This window comes from Mytilus trossulus, chromosome 2 (assembly GCF_036588685.1).
Source record: "Mytilus trossulus isolate FHL-02 chromosome 2, PNRI_Mtr1.1.1.hap1, whole genome shotgun sequence".
NCBI lineage: Eukaryota > Metazoa > Mollusca > Bivalvia > Mytilida > Mytilidae > Mytilus > Mytilus trossulus.
The window spans coordinates 31,961,835-31,978,366 of NC_086374.1; the positions used below are offsets into that span (position 1 = coordinate 31,961,835).

A 16,532-nucleotide genomic window follows, 5' to 3' on the forward strand; every position below is an offset into this window, starting at 1 on the left:
TGTACAGTAAAACAAAATATCGGTATCTTAAACATTCCATCCTGAAATGAGAAAAAAATTGTCAAGAACTAATGGACGATATCAAAAGTTCAATATGAAGGATAAAAAACTTAACTCATATAGTTTTTTCACTGACCCCCCATACCCCCACCCCCTTTACCCCTTATTAACTTCATTTGGGAAAAAAATGATTGACCAATAAGGATATGTGTTAAATCGATGTCAATTTATACAAAACTTGCAGCAATTTGACCCCCTACCCCCAAACTATTTGAATTATGTTTTTATCCTTCATTGATTTTTTTATGTCGTCCCTAACGCGTGTGGATATTTCATTGGCGATTGCTTCGAATGAATGAAGATGTGTGTTATTCATATTTGATTTCCAATTGGGAATCCTTATGATGTATTCAAATGATACACGTTAAGAAAGAATGATGAAAAAAGTCAAACATACGACAACAATAATCAAATATAACCAAGACATCCAGAGGTGATAAGAGGTAAACATTTAATCTTCAATAATATATAAATCTGCAACAAAGTCCTTTTAAGCCTTTATGATCACCAAAGATACATATACGAGAAGAGTAACAGAAGTAACCATGTTGAAAACACGCGAAATGAATTTGAAAATTCAAACGCGAAATTGCCAATTTGGTCACATCATTCTTCCATATTCTACCACTGAATGTGTCATTGTATTTTACTTGCATTTAAACTGTTATCATACAATTTAAGCACTTACATCAGTGGCGGATCCTATTTTCATAAGAGGGGGCCAACTATCTGTCCGCTTCAGTGATTCCCTATATAACCAACTAGGTTTTTTTTCGCAAAGGGGGGGGGGGGGCCTCCCCCGAAATAACCCTATAAATCCGCCTCTGTACATACCTTGCACAAGTATGCGTGTTGAACTTCTTTCAGTATCTATTTAGTAATTAAGGACATCAACATTATCATAGAGAGGAGTGTTAGTTCAGTTATTTGTCTATATAAGTTATCAGAATATGAATTTTATTTGAAAAGTTATATATTTTGATTTTGTTTTAAAACGAAATTTTTCAGATCAGCTTTGTCTGTTATGAAACTTAAAATTAGTATAGTTTTTTTTTCTTATTGTTGAGTAGTTGTCTATGACGCGTATATCCATAGCACTTAAATTCTTTTTCTCATTAGCTTTTAGATGTTATCATTATTGGTGCAAATTTTGTATCAAACAAGCAATAATATTACGCAGAATAATCTGGTCAAATGTTTCGCCAAATGCATGACACCTTCAATAGTTCCGCAAGGAAATTAAAACCGTGAACACACCAGGGACGGATCCAGCAATTTTTAAAAAGGGGATTCCAAACCCAGGATAATATAGGGGTTCCAACTTAATTTCCCCATTTAAATTCGAATTGATCGTAAACAAGAGGGTGTTCCAACCCCGGATCACACGCGCATCCCCTGGATCTACCACTGCACACGAGACTGTTGGTGAAGATATATTCGAGCATATCTATAATACTAAAATTATGAGGTCCAATTTGTCAGCCGTCATCACGTACAAAAGATGAATCAAAGAATTCAACTTTATATATAACTAATATAGTACAACGCTGTTGATTAAAAATTACACCACTCCAGACCCTTTTGTTTTCCACATAATTAATATTGCCAATAATTAAGAAGTTCCGGGTCGAATCCGATACCGATACCAATAGTGTATTCCCCTGTTACATATTACCTTATCTGTACGTTCCGCATCTGAAAGGCGCACCACCAAACGCTGTATTTAGGATTTCGCTATATACACGGGTCGTAATCACAGGGTTGACACTACTAAATTCAATCATTGTCACATTGTTCCCGATTGTAGTATTTTAATCAGTATGACTTTCTAAGATGACAATATGAATAATAAAAATCTGGACTTAAAATAAGGCGTATAGGTACAGCATGTACAGTTTTCAATTTGTCAGCCGGAATGACGTAAAACAACGAATCAAAGAATTCAACTTTATTCAACTCATAAAGGACAATGCTGTTGGTTTAAAAATACTCCTTTCCAGGCCCTTTTTGTTTTCCAAATAAAATTAATAATACCAGTAATTGATAAGTTCCAGGTCGACGGGTTCAAACAGAAAGATGTTGAAAGCAGAGAAAACTGTGCATTCTATAATCTGCATGACTTTATCAGATGACAATACCAATACTAAAATAAGGCTAACGCATGGTTATATTCGTTGATTCAGTCACAGACCCGCGATATCACGGGTGTGTTCTAGTGTTTGATATAATCAAGCATAATCTTACCTGATAGTGGTATAGTGATATAATCAAGCATAATCTTACCTGATAGTGTATAGTGATGTAATCCAGCATAATCTTAACTGATAGTGGTATAGTGATATAATCCAGCATAATCTTACCTGATAGTGGTATAGTGATAAAATCAAGCATAATCTTACCTGATAGTGGTATAGTGATATAATCAAGCATAATCTTACCTGATAGTGGTATAGTGAAATAATCAAGCACAATCTTATCTGATAGTGGTATAGTGATATAATCAAGCAAAATCTTACCTGATAGTGGTGACCGAGCAGCAGGCTACAAATGCATCAACGAATTTTGTTATTGTATTATATATATACTCTCGAAAATATGGTTCATTATTTTGACTAACAATTAAAGTGTGAATTTAGGCTTTATGTGGAGTATAAAGGAAATTCTAATTATGGTAATGTGCGTCAACAATTTATCCATTTTCAATATTAATCATAAGGGGCTATATTATTGAATATAGTGTCACATTTTGTTGGTTTATATGTAGTTATCATATTGGCAATTATATCATAACTCCATTTTTATGTAAACATTATATCATATTGCTTCATACTTTGTTCCGAGTCTAGTAATTGTATTCGTCTCGAAACAGAAGTGAAACTACTAGCTGTCCTCACTAAACTACTAGCTATCCTCACTAAACTACTAGCTGTCCTCACTAAACTACTAGCTGTCCTCACTAAACAACTAACTGTCCTCACTAAACTACTAGCTGTCCTCACTTAACTACTAGCTGTCCTCACTAAACTACTAGCTGTCCTCACTTAACTACTAGCTGTCCTCACTAAATTACTAGCTCACTAAACTACTAGCTGTCCTCACTAAACTACTAGCTGTCCTCACTTAACTACTAGCTGTCCTCACTTAACTACTAGCTGTCCTCACTAAACTACTAGCTGTCCTCACTTAACTACTAGCTGTCCTCACTGAAGTTCGCCGATTTTTCTGTTGACAGTCTTTTCCTTTCTACTTTAATAGTATTTACTCCAAATACAAAAATGGGAAAACATTGTAATTTCAGCGAAATAATCTTTTAATATAAGGAGTCGACTAATAATTTATAATTTATAACAAAACAATTTAAGAAAAAACAAATACTAGTATAACATACATGAAACAAAGACAGGCCTCCTGACTTGGAACAGACTAATATTATAAAGAATGTGGCAGCATAAAACATGTTTGTGAGTGCGGAACCCTTCCCTAACGTAACAGTAAGTTCCAGTTGGCTAAACCGAAAAAAAATCGGTACGGGGTACACAACAACTATCACAAAACAAGAGACATATAGCACCGAAGTTAGATTACTCATATAGTCTAAGTTTAAAGACTAAGGTATCTATCAGTTCACATCCAACGGATTTAGTGTAAAGACGTCATTAACATTCCGAGACACACACTACCTTGTGCAATGCCAAAATATAGGTAAAAGCATATGCAGATCTTGATTTGTTGATAATGTTTTTCTGTTTGCAGTTTTTCATTATACACAAAATAAAGGCAAAAACTTCTATAACGACTATTTCTACCTACTATTTTGTAAAAATCGGAAGATCTGGGAGGTCTTGTTTATCATTTTTTTGCTGTTTAGATTTTCTTTCTATCCATCATAGTGACTAAGGTAATAGGGAAAAGCAAACATTTCTAAACTGCTCCTTATCAGATTTTCTCCATCTGTAGTCATCCAGTCATGTTAGATGGCAGATGGTATCATTAACACATTTTGTAAACAAGATTTCTACCCCCAATGTGGTTAAGTTTTCATCTTAGTTTCAGATTAATTGGACTCTTAGTTTCAGATTAATTGGACTCTTAGTTTCAGATTAATTGGACTCTTAGTTTCAGATTATTTTTTCTTTTATAAAAATTAACGGACGAAAGACGTGATGATACTATCTTACTTGTTAATTTTGGTCATTGTGCCATTAAAACATATAGTGCATAAAGCAAAGAAAAACACATAGATGCATTAGATATATACTATCAATAAGATTCATCCGGAAGCTCGGAGACGGGTCAGAGATCTTTTTCAGTTTCTATGTGTCAGTCAATTCCCTCCATCATATATCATAGTGGTTTATCACTCATTGAAATTATCCAGTACAAACATCACACATATTCTCTTCATTGTATGATGTATAATGTGTAATATATGGTGCCAACTCTAATATGATTATTTATCTTTTTTCAATACCATGTTTCACAAGTCCCTGTAACACCATCATCGGCATTGTACATACATATCATTTCGAAGCACGAATTTACACAAACAAATGATTTAGCAAAAACATGGAAGTCATGCATTGCCCGCTGATGCTACATGCTAAGGAAAAAGGCTATTATTTCAAGGGGTGCAAACAATTTATTGAAATTAGAGTATTTGGTTTTGATTGGCAATGAGAAAACTATCCACCAGAGTTCAAATAAGGTCAGTGGAAGCATTATGCTACTGTACAGCATTCAACGATAAGAAATACACAAATCGTACAGTAGAATAAAACCCATATTGTACTTTCGTATGATTGGAGAGAAAACCAACATGTCCTACTATTATTTTTAATCATGTTTTGCTATTTTTCCCTCCTGGATATATGCTCCACTGATATTTTTATCATACTAACAGTGACCTTGAACTTCGACCAGTTTAACATAAAGTCAATAAGCGTCTTTCCATATATATCTTTATCTGTTCAAGTTCCCTTCCAATCGATATTGGTAACTAAAGTCACCATCCTGAAAAAACGTTTTTCATTATATTTTTTTCTAATTTGGATATAAGGGACATTATCCTTGACCTATTGACCCCAAAATCAATAGACTTATCACCTTTCCGATATCTTTCGTCTGCATACAAGTTTTATTTCAATAAAGCAAAGATAACTGAGTTACCATCCAGCAACAATATCCCATTTTATAGTAGCATAGACCTTGACCTATGATATGTTGACCCAAAGATAGCCTTCTTCCCATTCCCCATATCTTCTATCCCTACAAGTTATTACAATGAAGCTGAGGACACACACGGTACCTTCAAGAAACATTTTGTATGGACAAACGGAGGGATAGATGTAGGTTGCACTTCTGTAAGTATAGACAATGCAATTTAAAACAGGAACTCTTTTTACAGCTAAAGCTGTGATCCTTTTACTAAAATAAATCATAAAAAGTTACAACCTGAAATGGAAAGTTCATATGGACTACTTTTTTGCATAGGTCAATACATGGCATATTTTCAACTTCCATATGCCTCGAATTTTAGTCTTATACCAAAATTCCGTGCTAGCCCACCTTTTACTTTGGGTCAGCCTGAAACTTAAATTTGACTTCTAACCAACTGTATTTATAGTGGTAAAATTCCCAAGTTATGTCCCTAAGAGGTCTGGATTGCGGATCAGCTGTATTTATAAAGTGCAAACTCGTTACCTAGTGAATAGATGAAGAATTACTAAGGGCACACTAAATGTTTTTCAAGGAGCCATACAAATCAAAATACAGAAGCGCTTGAAAGGCAGTTTATGTCTAATTCACATCTGTGTTATGTGGTAATAAGAATGCCGCCTTCGGTGGGTGCATTAAAACCCTACTAAAACAATGGTTGAGCTCAGAGTTTTCAGTAGGGTAAACAGTTCCTATTTCACTTAGTGCACCTGTTGTGTAGCTAATGACAACAGTTCCTGTTCCACAAGGTGCATCTGTTGTGTTGCCAATGACAGCAGTTTCTGTTCCACAAGGTGCATCTGTTGTGTTGCCAATGACAACGGTTTCTGTTCAACAAGGTGCATCTGTTGTGTTGCCAATGACAACAGTTTCTGTTCCACAAGGTGCATCTGTTGTGTTGCCAATGACAACAGTTTCTGTTCAACAAGGTGCATCTGTTGTGTTGCCAATGACAACAGTTTCTGTTCCACAAGGTGCATCTGTTGTGTTGCCAATGACAACAGTTTCTGTTCCACAAGGTGCATCTGTTGTGTTGCCAATGACAGCAGTTTCTGTTCCACAAGGTGCATCTGTTGTGTTGCCAATGACAACGGTTTCTGTTCAACAAGGTGCATCTGTTGTGTTGCCAATGACAACAGTTTCTGTTCCACAAGGTGCATCTGTTGTGTTGCCAATGACAACAGTTTCTGTTCAACAAGGTGCATCTGTTGTGTTGCCAATGACAACAGTTTCTGTTCCACAAGGTGCATCTGTTGTGTTGCCAATGACAACAGTTTCTGTTCAACAAGGTGCATCTGTTGTGTTACCAATGACAACAGTTTCTGTTCCACAAGGTGCATCTGTTGTGTTGCCAATGACAACGGTTTCTGTTCAACAAGGTGCATCTGTTATGTTGCCAATGACAGCAGTTTCTGTTCCACAAGGTGCATCTGTTGTGTTGCCAATGACAACGGTTTCTGTTCAACAAGGTGCATCTGTTATGTTGCCAATGACAACAGTTTCTGTTCCACAAGGTGCATCTGTTGTGTTGCCAATGACAACGGTTTCTGTTCAACAAGGTGCATCTGTTGTGTTGCCAATGACAACAGTTTCTGTTCCACAAGGTGCATCTGTTGTGTTACCAATGACAACAGTTTCTGTTCCACAAGGTGCATCTGTTGTGTTACCAATGACAACAGTTTCTGTTCAACAAGGTGCATCTGTTGTGTTGCCAATGACAGCAGTTTCTGTTCCACAAGGTGCATCTGTTGTGTTACCAATGACAACAGTTTCTGTTCCACAAGGTGCATCTGTTGTGTTACCAATGACAACAGTTTTTGTTCCACAAGGTGCATCTGTTGTGTTGCCAATGACAGCAGTTTCTGTTCCACAAGGTGCATCTGTTGTGTTACCAATGACAACAGTTTCTGTTCCACAAGGTGCATCTGTTGTGTTGCCAATGACAGCAGTTTCTGTTCAACAAGGTGCATCTGTTGTGTTGCCAATGACAACAGTTTCTGTTCCACAAGGTGCATCTGTTGTGTTACCAATGACAACAGTTTCTGTTCAACAAGGTGCATCTGTTGTGTTGCCAATGACAACAGTTTCTGTTCCACAAGGTGCATCTGTTGTGTTACCAATGACAACAGTTTCTGTTCCACAAGGTGCATCTGTTGTGTTGCCAATGACAGCAGTTTCTGTTCCACAAGGTGCATCTGTTGTGTTACCAATGACAACAGTTTCTGTTCCACAAGGTGCATCTGTTGTGTTGCCAATGACAACGGTTTCTGTTCAACAAGGTGCATCTGTTGTGTTGCCAATGACAACAGTTTCTGTTCCACAAGGTGCATCTGTTGTGTTGCCAATGACAACGGTTTCTGTTCCACAAGGTGCATCTGTTGTGTTGCCAATGACAACAGTTTCTGTTCCACAAGGTGCATCTGTTGTGTTACCAATGACAACAGTTTCTGTTCCACAAGGTGCATCTGTTGTGTTGCCAATGACAACGGTTTCTGTTCAACAAGGTGCATCTGTTGTGTTGCCAATGACAACAGTTTCTGTTCCACAAGGTGCATCTGTTGTGTTGCCAATGACAACGGTTTCTGTTCAACAAGGTGCATCTGTTGTGTTGCCAATGACAACAGTTTCTGTTCCACAAGGTGCATCTGTTGTGTTGCCAATGACAGCAGTTTCTGTTCAACAAGGTGCATCTGTTGTGTTGCCAATGACAACAGTTTCTGTTCCACAAGGTGCATCTGTTGTGTTACCAATGACAACAGTTTCTGTTCCACAAGGTGCATCTGTTGTGTTGCCAATGACAACAGTTTCTGTTCCACAAGGTGCATCTGTTATGTTGCCAATGACAACAGTTTCTGTTCCACAAGGTGCATCTGTTATGTTGCCAATGACAACAGTTTCTGTTCAACAAGGTGCATCTGTTGTGTTGCCAATGACAGCAGTTTCTGTTCCACAAGGTGCATCTGTTATGTTGCCAATGACAACAGTTTCTGTTCAACAAGGTGCATCTGTTGTGTTGCCAATGACAGCAGTTTCTGTTCCACAAGGTGCATCTGTTGTGTTGCCAATGACAACAGTTTCTGTTCCACAAGGTGCATCTGTTGTGTTGCCAATGACAACAGTTTCTGTTCCACAAGGTGCATCTGTTATGTTGCCAATGACAACAGTTTCTGTTCAACAAGGTGCATCTGTTATGTTGCCAATGACAACAATTTCTGTTCCACAAGGTGCATCTGTTGTGTTGCCAATGACAACAGTTTCTGTTCCACAAGGTGCATCTGTTGTGTTGCCAATGACAACAGTTTCTGTTCCACAAGGTGCATCTGTTGTGTTACCAATGACAACAGTTTCTGTTCCACAAGGTGCATCTGTTGTGTTGCCAATGACAGCAGTTTCTGTTCCACAAGGTGCATCTGTTGTGTTGCCAATGACAACGGTTTCTGTTCAACAAGGTGCATCTGTTATGTTGCCAATGACAACAGTTTCTGTTCCACAAGGTGCATCTGTTGTGTTGCCAATGACAACGGTTTCTGTTCAACAAGGTGCATCTGTTGTGTTGCCAATGACAACAGTTTCTGTTCCACAAGGTGCATCTGTTGTGTTGCCAATGACAGCAGTTTCTGTTCAACAAGGTGCATCTGTTGTGTTGCCAATGACAACAGTTTCTGTTCCACAAGGTGCATCTGTTGTGTTGCCAATGACAGCAGTTTCTGTTCAACAAGGTGCATCTGTTGTGTTGCCAATGACAACAGTTTCTGTTCCACAAGGTGCATCTGTTGTGTTACCAATGACAACAGTTTCTGTTCCACAAGGTGCATCTGTTGTGTTGCCAATGACAACAGTTTCTGTTCCACAAGGTGCATCTGTTGTGTTGCCAATGACAGCAGTTTCTGTTCCACAAGGTGCATCTGTTGTGTTGCCAATGACAACGGTTTCTGTTCAACAAGGTGCATCTGTTGTGTTGCCAATGACAGCAGTTTCTGTTCCACAAGGTGCATCTGTTGTGTTGCCAATGACAACGGTTTCTGTTCAACAAGGTGCATCTGTTGTGTTGCCAATGACAACAGTTTCTGTTCAACAAGGTGCATCTGTTGTGTTGCCAATGACAGCAGTTTCTGTTCAACAAGGTGCATCTGTTGTGTTGCCAATGACAACAGTTTCTGTTCCACAAGGTGCATCTGTTGTGTTACCAATGACAACAGTTTCTGTTCCACAAGGTGCATCTGTTGTGTTACCAATGACAACAGTTTCTGTTCCACAAGGTGCATCTGTTGTGTTGCCAATGACAACAGTTTCTGTTCAACAAGGTGCATCTGTTGTGTTGCCAATGACAACGGTTTCTGTTCAACAAGGTGCATCTGTTATGTTGCCAATGACAACAGTTTCTGTTCCACAAGGTGCATCTGTTGTGTTGCCAATGACAACAATTTCTGTTCCACAAGGTGCATCTGTTGTGTTGCCAATGACAACAGTTTCTGTTCCACAAGGTGCATCTGTTGTGTTGCCAATGACAACAGTTTCTGTTCCACAAGGTGCATCTGTTATGTTGCCAATGACAACAGTTTCTGTTCAACAAGGTGCATCTGTTATGTTGCCAATGACAACAATTTCTGTTCCACAAGGTGCATCTGTTGTGTTGCCAATGACAACAGTTTCTGTTCCACAAGGTGCATCTGTTGTGTTGCCAATGACAACAGTTTCTGTTCCACAAGGTGCATCTGTTATGTTGCCAATGACAACAGTTTCTGTTCAACAAGGTGCATCTGTTATGTTGCCAATGACAACAGTTTCTGTTCAACAAGGTGTACCTATTGTGTTGCCAATGACAGCAGTTTTTGTTCCACAAGGTGCATCTGTTATGTTGCCAATGACAACAGTTTCTGTTCAACAAGGTGTACCTATTGTGTTGCCAATGACAGCAGTTTTTGTTCCACAAGGTGCCTCTGTTGTATTGCCAATGACAGCAGTTTTTGTTCCACAAGGTGAATCTTTGGTGTTGCCAATGACAACAGTTTCGGTTCCACAAGGTGCCTCTGTTGTATTGCCAATGACAGCAGTTTTTGTTCCACAAGGTGAATCTTTGGTGTTGCCAATGACAACAGTTTCGGTTCCACAAGGTGCATCTGTTGTGCTGCTAATGACAACAGTTCCTATCCCACTAACAGCACCTATTGTGCTACAAAAAACTACAGTTAATGTTTTACTAGGTGAACATATTGTGTTACAAATGATAACATTTCCTGTTCCACGAGGAGGACCTATTGTTTTACTATAATTAACAGTTCCCGTTACACTGTTTGCATATATTGTGTTTTTAATGACAACATTTCTTGTTCTACGAGGTGCACCTTTTGTGTTGTTACTGACAATAGTTCCTGTTGCACTTGTTGTACCTATTGTGTTGCTAAAGACAACACTTTCTGTTCCACTAGGTAACCCTATTCTGTTACTAATGACAGCAGTTACTATTCCACTAGGTGAACATATTGTGTTGATAATAACAACAGTTGCTAACAATCTGTATGTATGTGCCTGTCCCAATTTAGGAGCCTGTAATTCAGTGGTTGTGGTTTGTTGCTGTGTTACATATTTGTTTTTCATTAATTTTTTTGTACATTAATTCAGCCATTAGTTTTCTCATTGGAATTAATTGTTTTACTTTTGTAATTTCAGGGCCTTTCAAAGCTGACTATAAGGTATGGGCTTTGCTCATTATTGAAGGAAGTTAACATGTAGTGACCAATAACATAATTTTTGTGCCATTTGGTCTCTTGTGAAGAGTTGTCTCATTGGCAATCATACCAAATCTTTTTTTTTTAACAGATTAATTGATATTCAAATGCAATAAGTTTGTGCTTCTATTGGGGGCAGGTCAGTTGTCAATACTTTTTTTTTGGGTATATTTTCGTTCTATAAATGAAAAAGAAAAACCAGTTCTAAATATATCTTTTTTATTTTGAATTTTTTAAAGGTTTCATGTGACCTTGTTTCTACATAATAAACAGATGTTTTGTGTTTCGGCTACAAACAATAACTTAATTTACAGAACATAAAATTATATGCCCTAAAAATAAAGCAAAAAATGTATTTACAAATTGAAAATGTTTTGATAATACCAAATACAAAAATTTGAAAGAATTCTGTCATAACTCCCTTAATCTAAATAGCACCTGCTAAAGTAATTTTAAAATAAAAACAGTATGGTATATTCCTTTATGAAAAATACAAGTTTTACTGCAAATTTGATCTGTATGGCTTATAGAGTAACTGGAATTAAAAGTTCCATTACACAGCTTCTTTTTGTTTCTATAAATTAAATCTATTTTTGTTCATGAAGAAATTTGACTGAAAAATCAGTGTAAAATTTAGCACTCTATAATTAGTAACTATTAACAGAAAATATACAAATTTCTCACTCAAAAGAATTCTCCATCAGCTTATGTTTTTAAAACAATTTTTTTAAACAAATATCTTTACAAAAATATCAAAATAAACAAAGTAAACAAAATGGACAAGCTACCAATAGCCATGATGTTGTGCACAATGGAATGATTTGTTAAATGCGTATTGTTCAAGAGATCATGTGGTACAAGGGGGAAATGAAAAATATCAGTAGTTGCCAAAATAGAAAAAAACAAAAACAAAATTAAAAATATAAATTGCTTCATCAGAAAAAAAATATTAAAGTCTGTAAGAAACTGAATTGTTCACCTACGACAGCAAGTTTAAAAAAAAATAATCTTGACTTCACATGAGGGTCTTCCGCAGAAAGTAAGCCTCTATCTATTAAATTGAAAACATCTATAAGATTTTAAACAGCAAATATGGCTTTGAATGCTTTTTAAATGTTAAATATCATGCAACTTCTCACTGAATATATAAATCACTTCATACAAAACTACTATTTTGCATATTTAACCTCATGTCGAAGTTGTTTGATTGTTTTCTCATTTACTTTAATATCATCAATTCTGAAAACTGATCAAATCATTCCTAATTGTAAAAGAAAACATTGTTTCAAATAAAGTAGGAAATAAACAGAATACCCTACTTATAATTAAAAAAACCCAAACTTTTGTATTTGTTTCCTTTTCTTTTCTTAATAATTTTACTGAGCAATGACATTTCAATACCTACTAATTTATTCTGCTGTTCACCTTATCATCACCTACTAATTTACTCTGCTGTTCACATTACCATGACCTACTAATTTACTCTGCTGTTCACCTTATCATGAAAGTTGAACTATAAACATCTAAATTAAAAAACGACGAAAACAAAAAAACAGTCAATGAACTTTTTGCAGCGTTTCTGCTTTGTCTAACACATATAAGTATTTTTGGTCCACATTTTCTGAGATCAAACGGAGCATGATTTAACATGATCTGACATATACTTTTTAAAAGTTCTCAAATCAAATGAAACAGTGGGTTAAAGTTTTAAGTATATTATTATGTTTTAAAACGAAGTTTAAAAGGTGGGAGTTTTAAAATCAAAATATTATATATAAAAATCTAAGGTGGGTACAAATAAAATTGTCCATAAAAATCAAATTGTTCATTTTCAATACATACATAAATTGCAAAGCTGATAAAAATCTCACAATAAAATTCTGTAAAATAACAACAAAAACATCTTCTATATACATATTACAATTTTAAATGCACCAATTTGTTTACATATATTCGCTTTAATTTGTGTCATTTATTTCAAATCTCACATCTCCAATGAAAACACCTGAATGCATCTATTTCCAAATAAATGCTGAATATCTTGTTGCAAAAGAATCTTTCTGAGTTATTTCAAGCCAGACAAGGGGGCATTATTTAGAAAAATATATTTTTTTGGGTCAAAAGTTGCCTCCCCTTACATGAAAATCTAGTGAACTCTTTTTCAAGTAAAATGAAACTGTCATGAAAAACATGTATACAGATTTATTTGAAAATACATACTGGCCTAAATTTAAGTGAGCAGTAAATAATACCTTTAAATTTGACGGTTGCCTGGACTGAGTATATAAAAATTATTGGAACTTTGTTTAATATCGTCCTGATTATTTAACTATATCATTTACTTCAGAAAAAAATCCAAGTAAATATATTTACTTTTTTGTTTATAAAAATAGTGCAAAAATTCCAGGTATCATATGACAAAATTAGAGACAAGCTTCAATATTTTCAATAAAAAGATGAATTTATATACAAATTGTTCAATATAACACTTTGATGGCACTTTCCTGTGCTTATAGATGAAATGATAGTTTGTACACATGAAGATGAAAAATGGCAGTTAACAATAAAAAAAATATATACCTTAACAAAAAGTAAAAATTTTAACAAAATGTGTAATACAAAAGTCTTCTTTAATGCAAATTTGTTCAAAGTTCATAGAAAGATGCACAAAATTCAAAGTCCTATGTTTCAAGTCTCTTGTTCTATATGTTACTTAACTATCATAAAGGAGAGTTAGTTTTTTCAAAAGAAAAAATATGATGAGTGTCATGGTCAACTTAAACATATATACGTTATCATTACCAGACAATACTTATATCATAATGAAATACAAAATAAATGCATATATAAATACTCTCTCTCACAACAGAGAAAGAGAGACAGAGAAAAATAAAAACAATAAAATGACTGATAATGTTATAAAAATACAGGTGGTTGTGTAAGTGTCGTCCGTACATTTTGGTCTGGACTGGAGATACCCTCCGACCAATCACTATGCGCTGAATGAGGCGATGAACTTGACCACTGTCCAGGTGAATCTGGTGATGGTGTGAGATAATGATCTGGTAGCACTGGTTGATGAATCATCTGTGGCGGTGATCCCATACTGTGTGTTGATGGAGGAGTAGGGAATTGTTCTAAGTACATTGGCTGTTGAGGGGTTGAATGTTTTTGCATCCCTCTGCCAAATGTTGTGAATGGCATGGGTTCACTATGATTTTTATTCTGAAATGAACACGTTAAATCAGTCTGTTTATTAGGTGGACTTCCATTTGCACGTTGTTGTTGCGCTCGTTGCTGCATTGCCTGAATATGAGTAGGTGACGTTGGCAAGTTTTTAGGTGGTTTTGATGGTGATATTTTGCCAAGGGGACTAGGATTAGATGGGATGTTTTGTGGTGGTGTTGGAATATTTGATGGCTGAGAATGTTGTGGATTCATTTGTGAATTTTGATGTCCTTGATGCCACAGAGCATACTCTTGATCCATAATAGTTTTATCATAACAATTCCGATGATAATTATTATCATTATGATTCTGAATGTCTAGCACTTGATTCATTGCACAGTTTTTCTGCAGTTCTTCAATAGACTGCTGTAATGTCTGTTGCTGTAAGAAGTTTTGTCCATTACCATACATACTGTCGTATGGTGGAGGAGTACGCTCATAATCCAAAGGAGACGGAATTGAATTTCCTGGTGAGACAGTAGATCCAATAGATCCCTCACTGATTTGAGAATGTGCATTTCCTTTAGAAGATTTCTTCTTGGATTTAGTTCTTTTTTGGTGAACACCATTCATTAATGCTCCATTATGTGTAAGTGGAGTTCCAAGTCCATTATTGTGCTTAGATTTCTTTTGCTTCATTTTTGAAGGTTTTTGCTGCATAAAGTGCAAGCCATTTGGTGATGTAGGTAAAGACATGGGACTACTGATGCAGTACTCGTCCAATAATTGTAAGATATCCCCATGCATTCTTTCACTTGCTATATCACGTGGCAACCTATCCATGTGGTCAGTTATATCACGATTGGCATAATGTTCAAGTAGTATTTTAGCAGATTCGAAGGCTCCTTCACGTGCAGCTAAAAATAAAGGTGTCTCATCCTGAAATAAAAAAGAATTGCTAGTTTTGTTTTATCAATATCAGATTTGCTAACAGATTTAAATGCTATAGAGAAGTTAACATATATTTTATGACTTACCCCACACAAGTACAAGTTTTCTATAAATAAAGTGATTGTAATACTTGCATTCACAAAATAAAATTAAACAAAGAATAAAAATAACTGCTGTTTTGTACATTAGTGTAGATTGTAAATCTTATTGTATGTAATATATTACTTGAATAATTGCTATATCACTCAAGTTTCACTCCTTTTAGTTGTAATATTGAATAATATATGTATTCAAAAGCTATTGCTCTTTTGATGCTGGTGATTTTCCTTCTTTTTGTAATACTTTACTTGTGTGAAGTGTTTTAGTTTGTATTAATTCTGTACTAGAAATACTGATGGTGTCCTTTAGCTATTAAATTTCTTTTCAATATCATTTTATGCTGAATGTAAATGTAATCACATCGTAAACCACTAGAATAGTATTAACTTGTCTTTTCCTATCTATCTGTGTTTGCTCCGGACTTATTTAGAGTTAATATTTACCTTAAGGTCTTGTGCATCCCTGTTAGCTCCATGCTGTAACAATACCTGTGCTGCAGTGAAGTTGTTGACAGCTGAAGCCCAATGTAAACCGGTTTTCCCTGTATTGAAAAAAAACATTATCTAATGTTATGTTATATATACCAAGGCTTTTTGCTTAATTTACATTAATAATTTGTATTTTAAAAAAGTTTAACATCTACATGTTTAGAACATTTTGTAATTCATCAGTAAACTGAACTAATACTATTCACTCTAGCTCAGTATCTTGTCTTTTCATGTTTCAACTTTCAGTAAAGTGGCTTATATATAAGATTTTATAAATAGTGTAGTTGGATAAGATTTTATAAATAGTGTAGTTGGATAAGATTTTATAAATAGTGTAGTTGGATAGGATATAAGATTTTATAAATAGTGTAGTTGGATAGGATTTTCTCATATGCTATAAAGTTATACAAATTAATATGGTGTATTTGTAAGAATTTAATGTATCAAGAATAAGTATTTCCTTTGTTTTTGTGAATAGATTACGAGCAACTACAATTGTTAAAAAACTTAAGGTTCCACATGCAGTAACATTTAAGCTTAAACTCCCTCATGCAGTGGTTACTTCAGAAAGTTGAAGCTGTTCCTTTTAGACCATTTCATTTGATTTTTCCTGTTTTTTTCATTCTCAAACTTTTAAGCATTTCAGCTCTGAGGATTCTGGTGCAATTAAATCAATGTGCATCAAACACTAACTAGAATTTTATCAATTATTTTATTGCATCTTATATACTTTTGTATTCCCCAAACATATTCATATCAATAATTTATTAAAACAGTATCCAGACCTTTATTTTATGATTTTACCATTTAACTTTTTGTTTGT

General features: G+C 35.3%; 1 protein-coding gene across 5 annotated transcripts in view; it reads right to left on the reverse strand.

Moving 5' to 3' along the window:
* Positions 1-11,205: 11,205 nt before the first annotated feature.
* The window catches only part of LOC134707018 (neurogenic locus notch homolog protein 1-like), a 64,986-nt gene continuing 59,659 nt past the window's right edge, over positions 11,206-16,532 (reverse strand). For all 5 annotated transcript variants that reach the window (XM_063566486.1, XM_063566482.1, XM_063566485.1 and 2 more), the window contains 2 exons: positions 15,665-15,762; positions 11,206-15,110 (listed from right to left, as the gene is read on the reverse strand). In XM_063566486.1, coding sequence (XP_063422556.1) covers positions 13,920-15,110; positions 15,665-15,762 — 1,289 coding nt within the window. In that variant the 3' untranslated portion in view covers positions 11,206-13,919. The remainder of the gene's footprint in view (positions 15,111-15,664; positions 15,763-16,532) is intronic.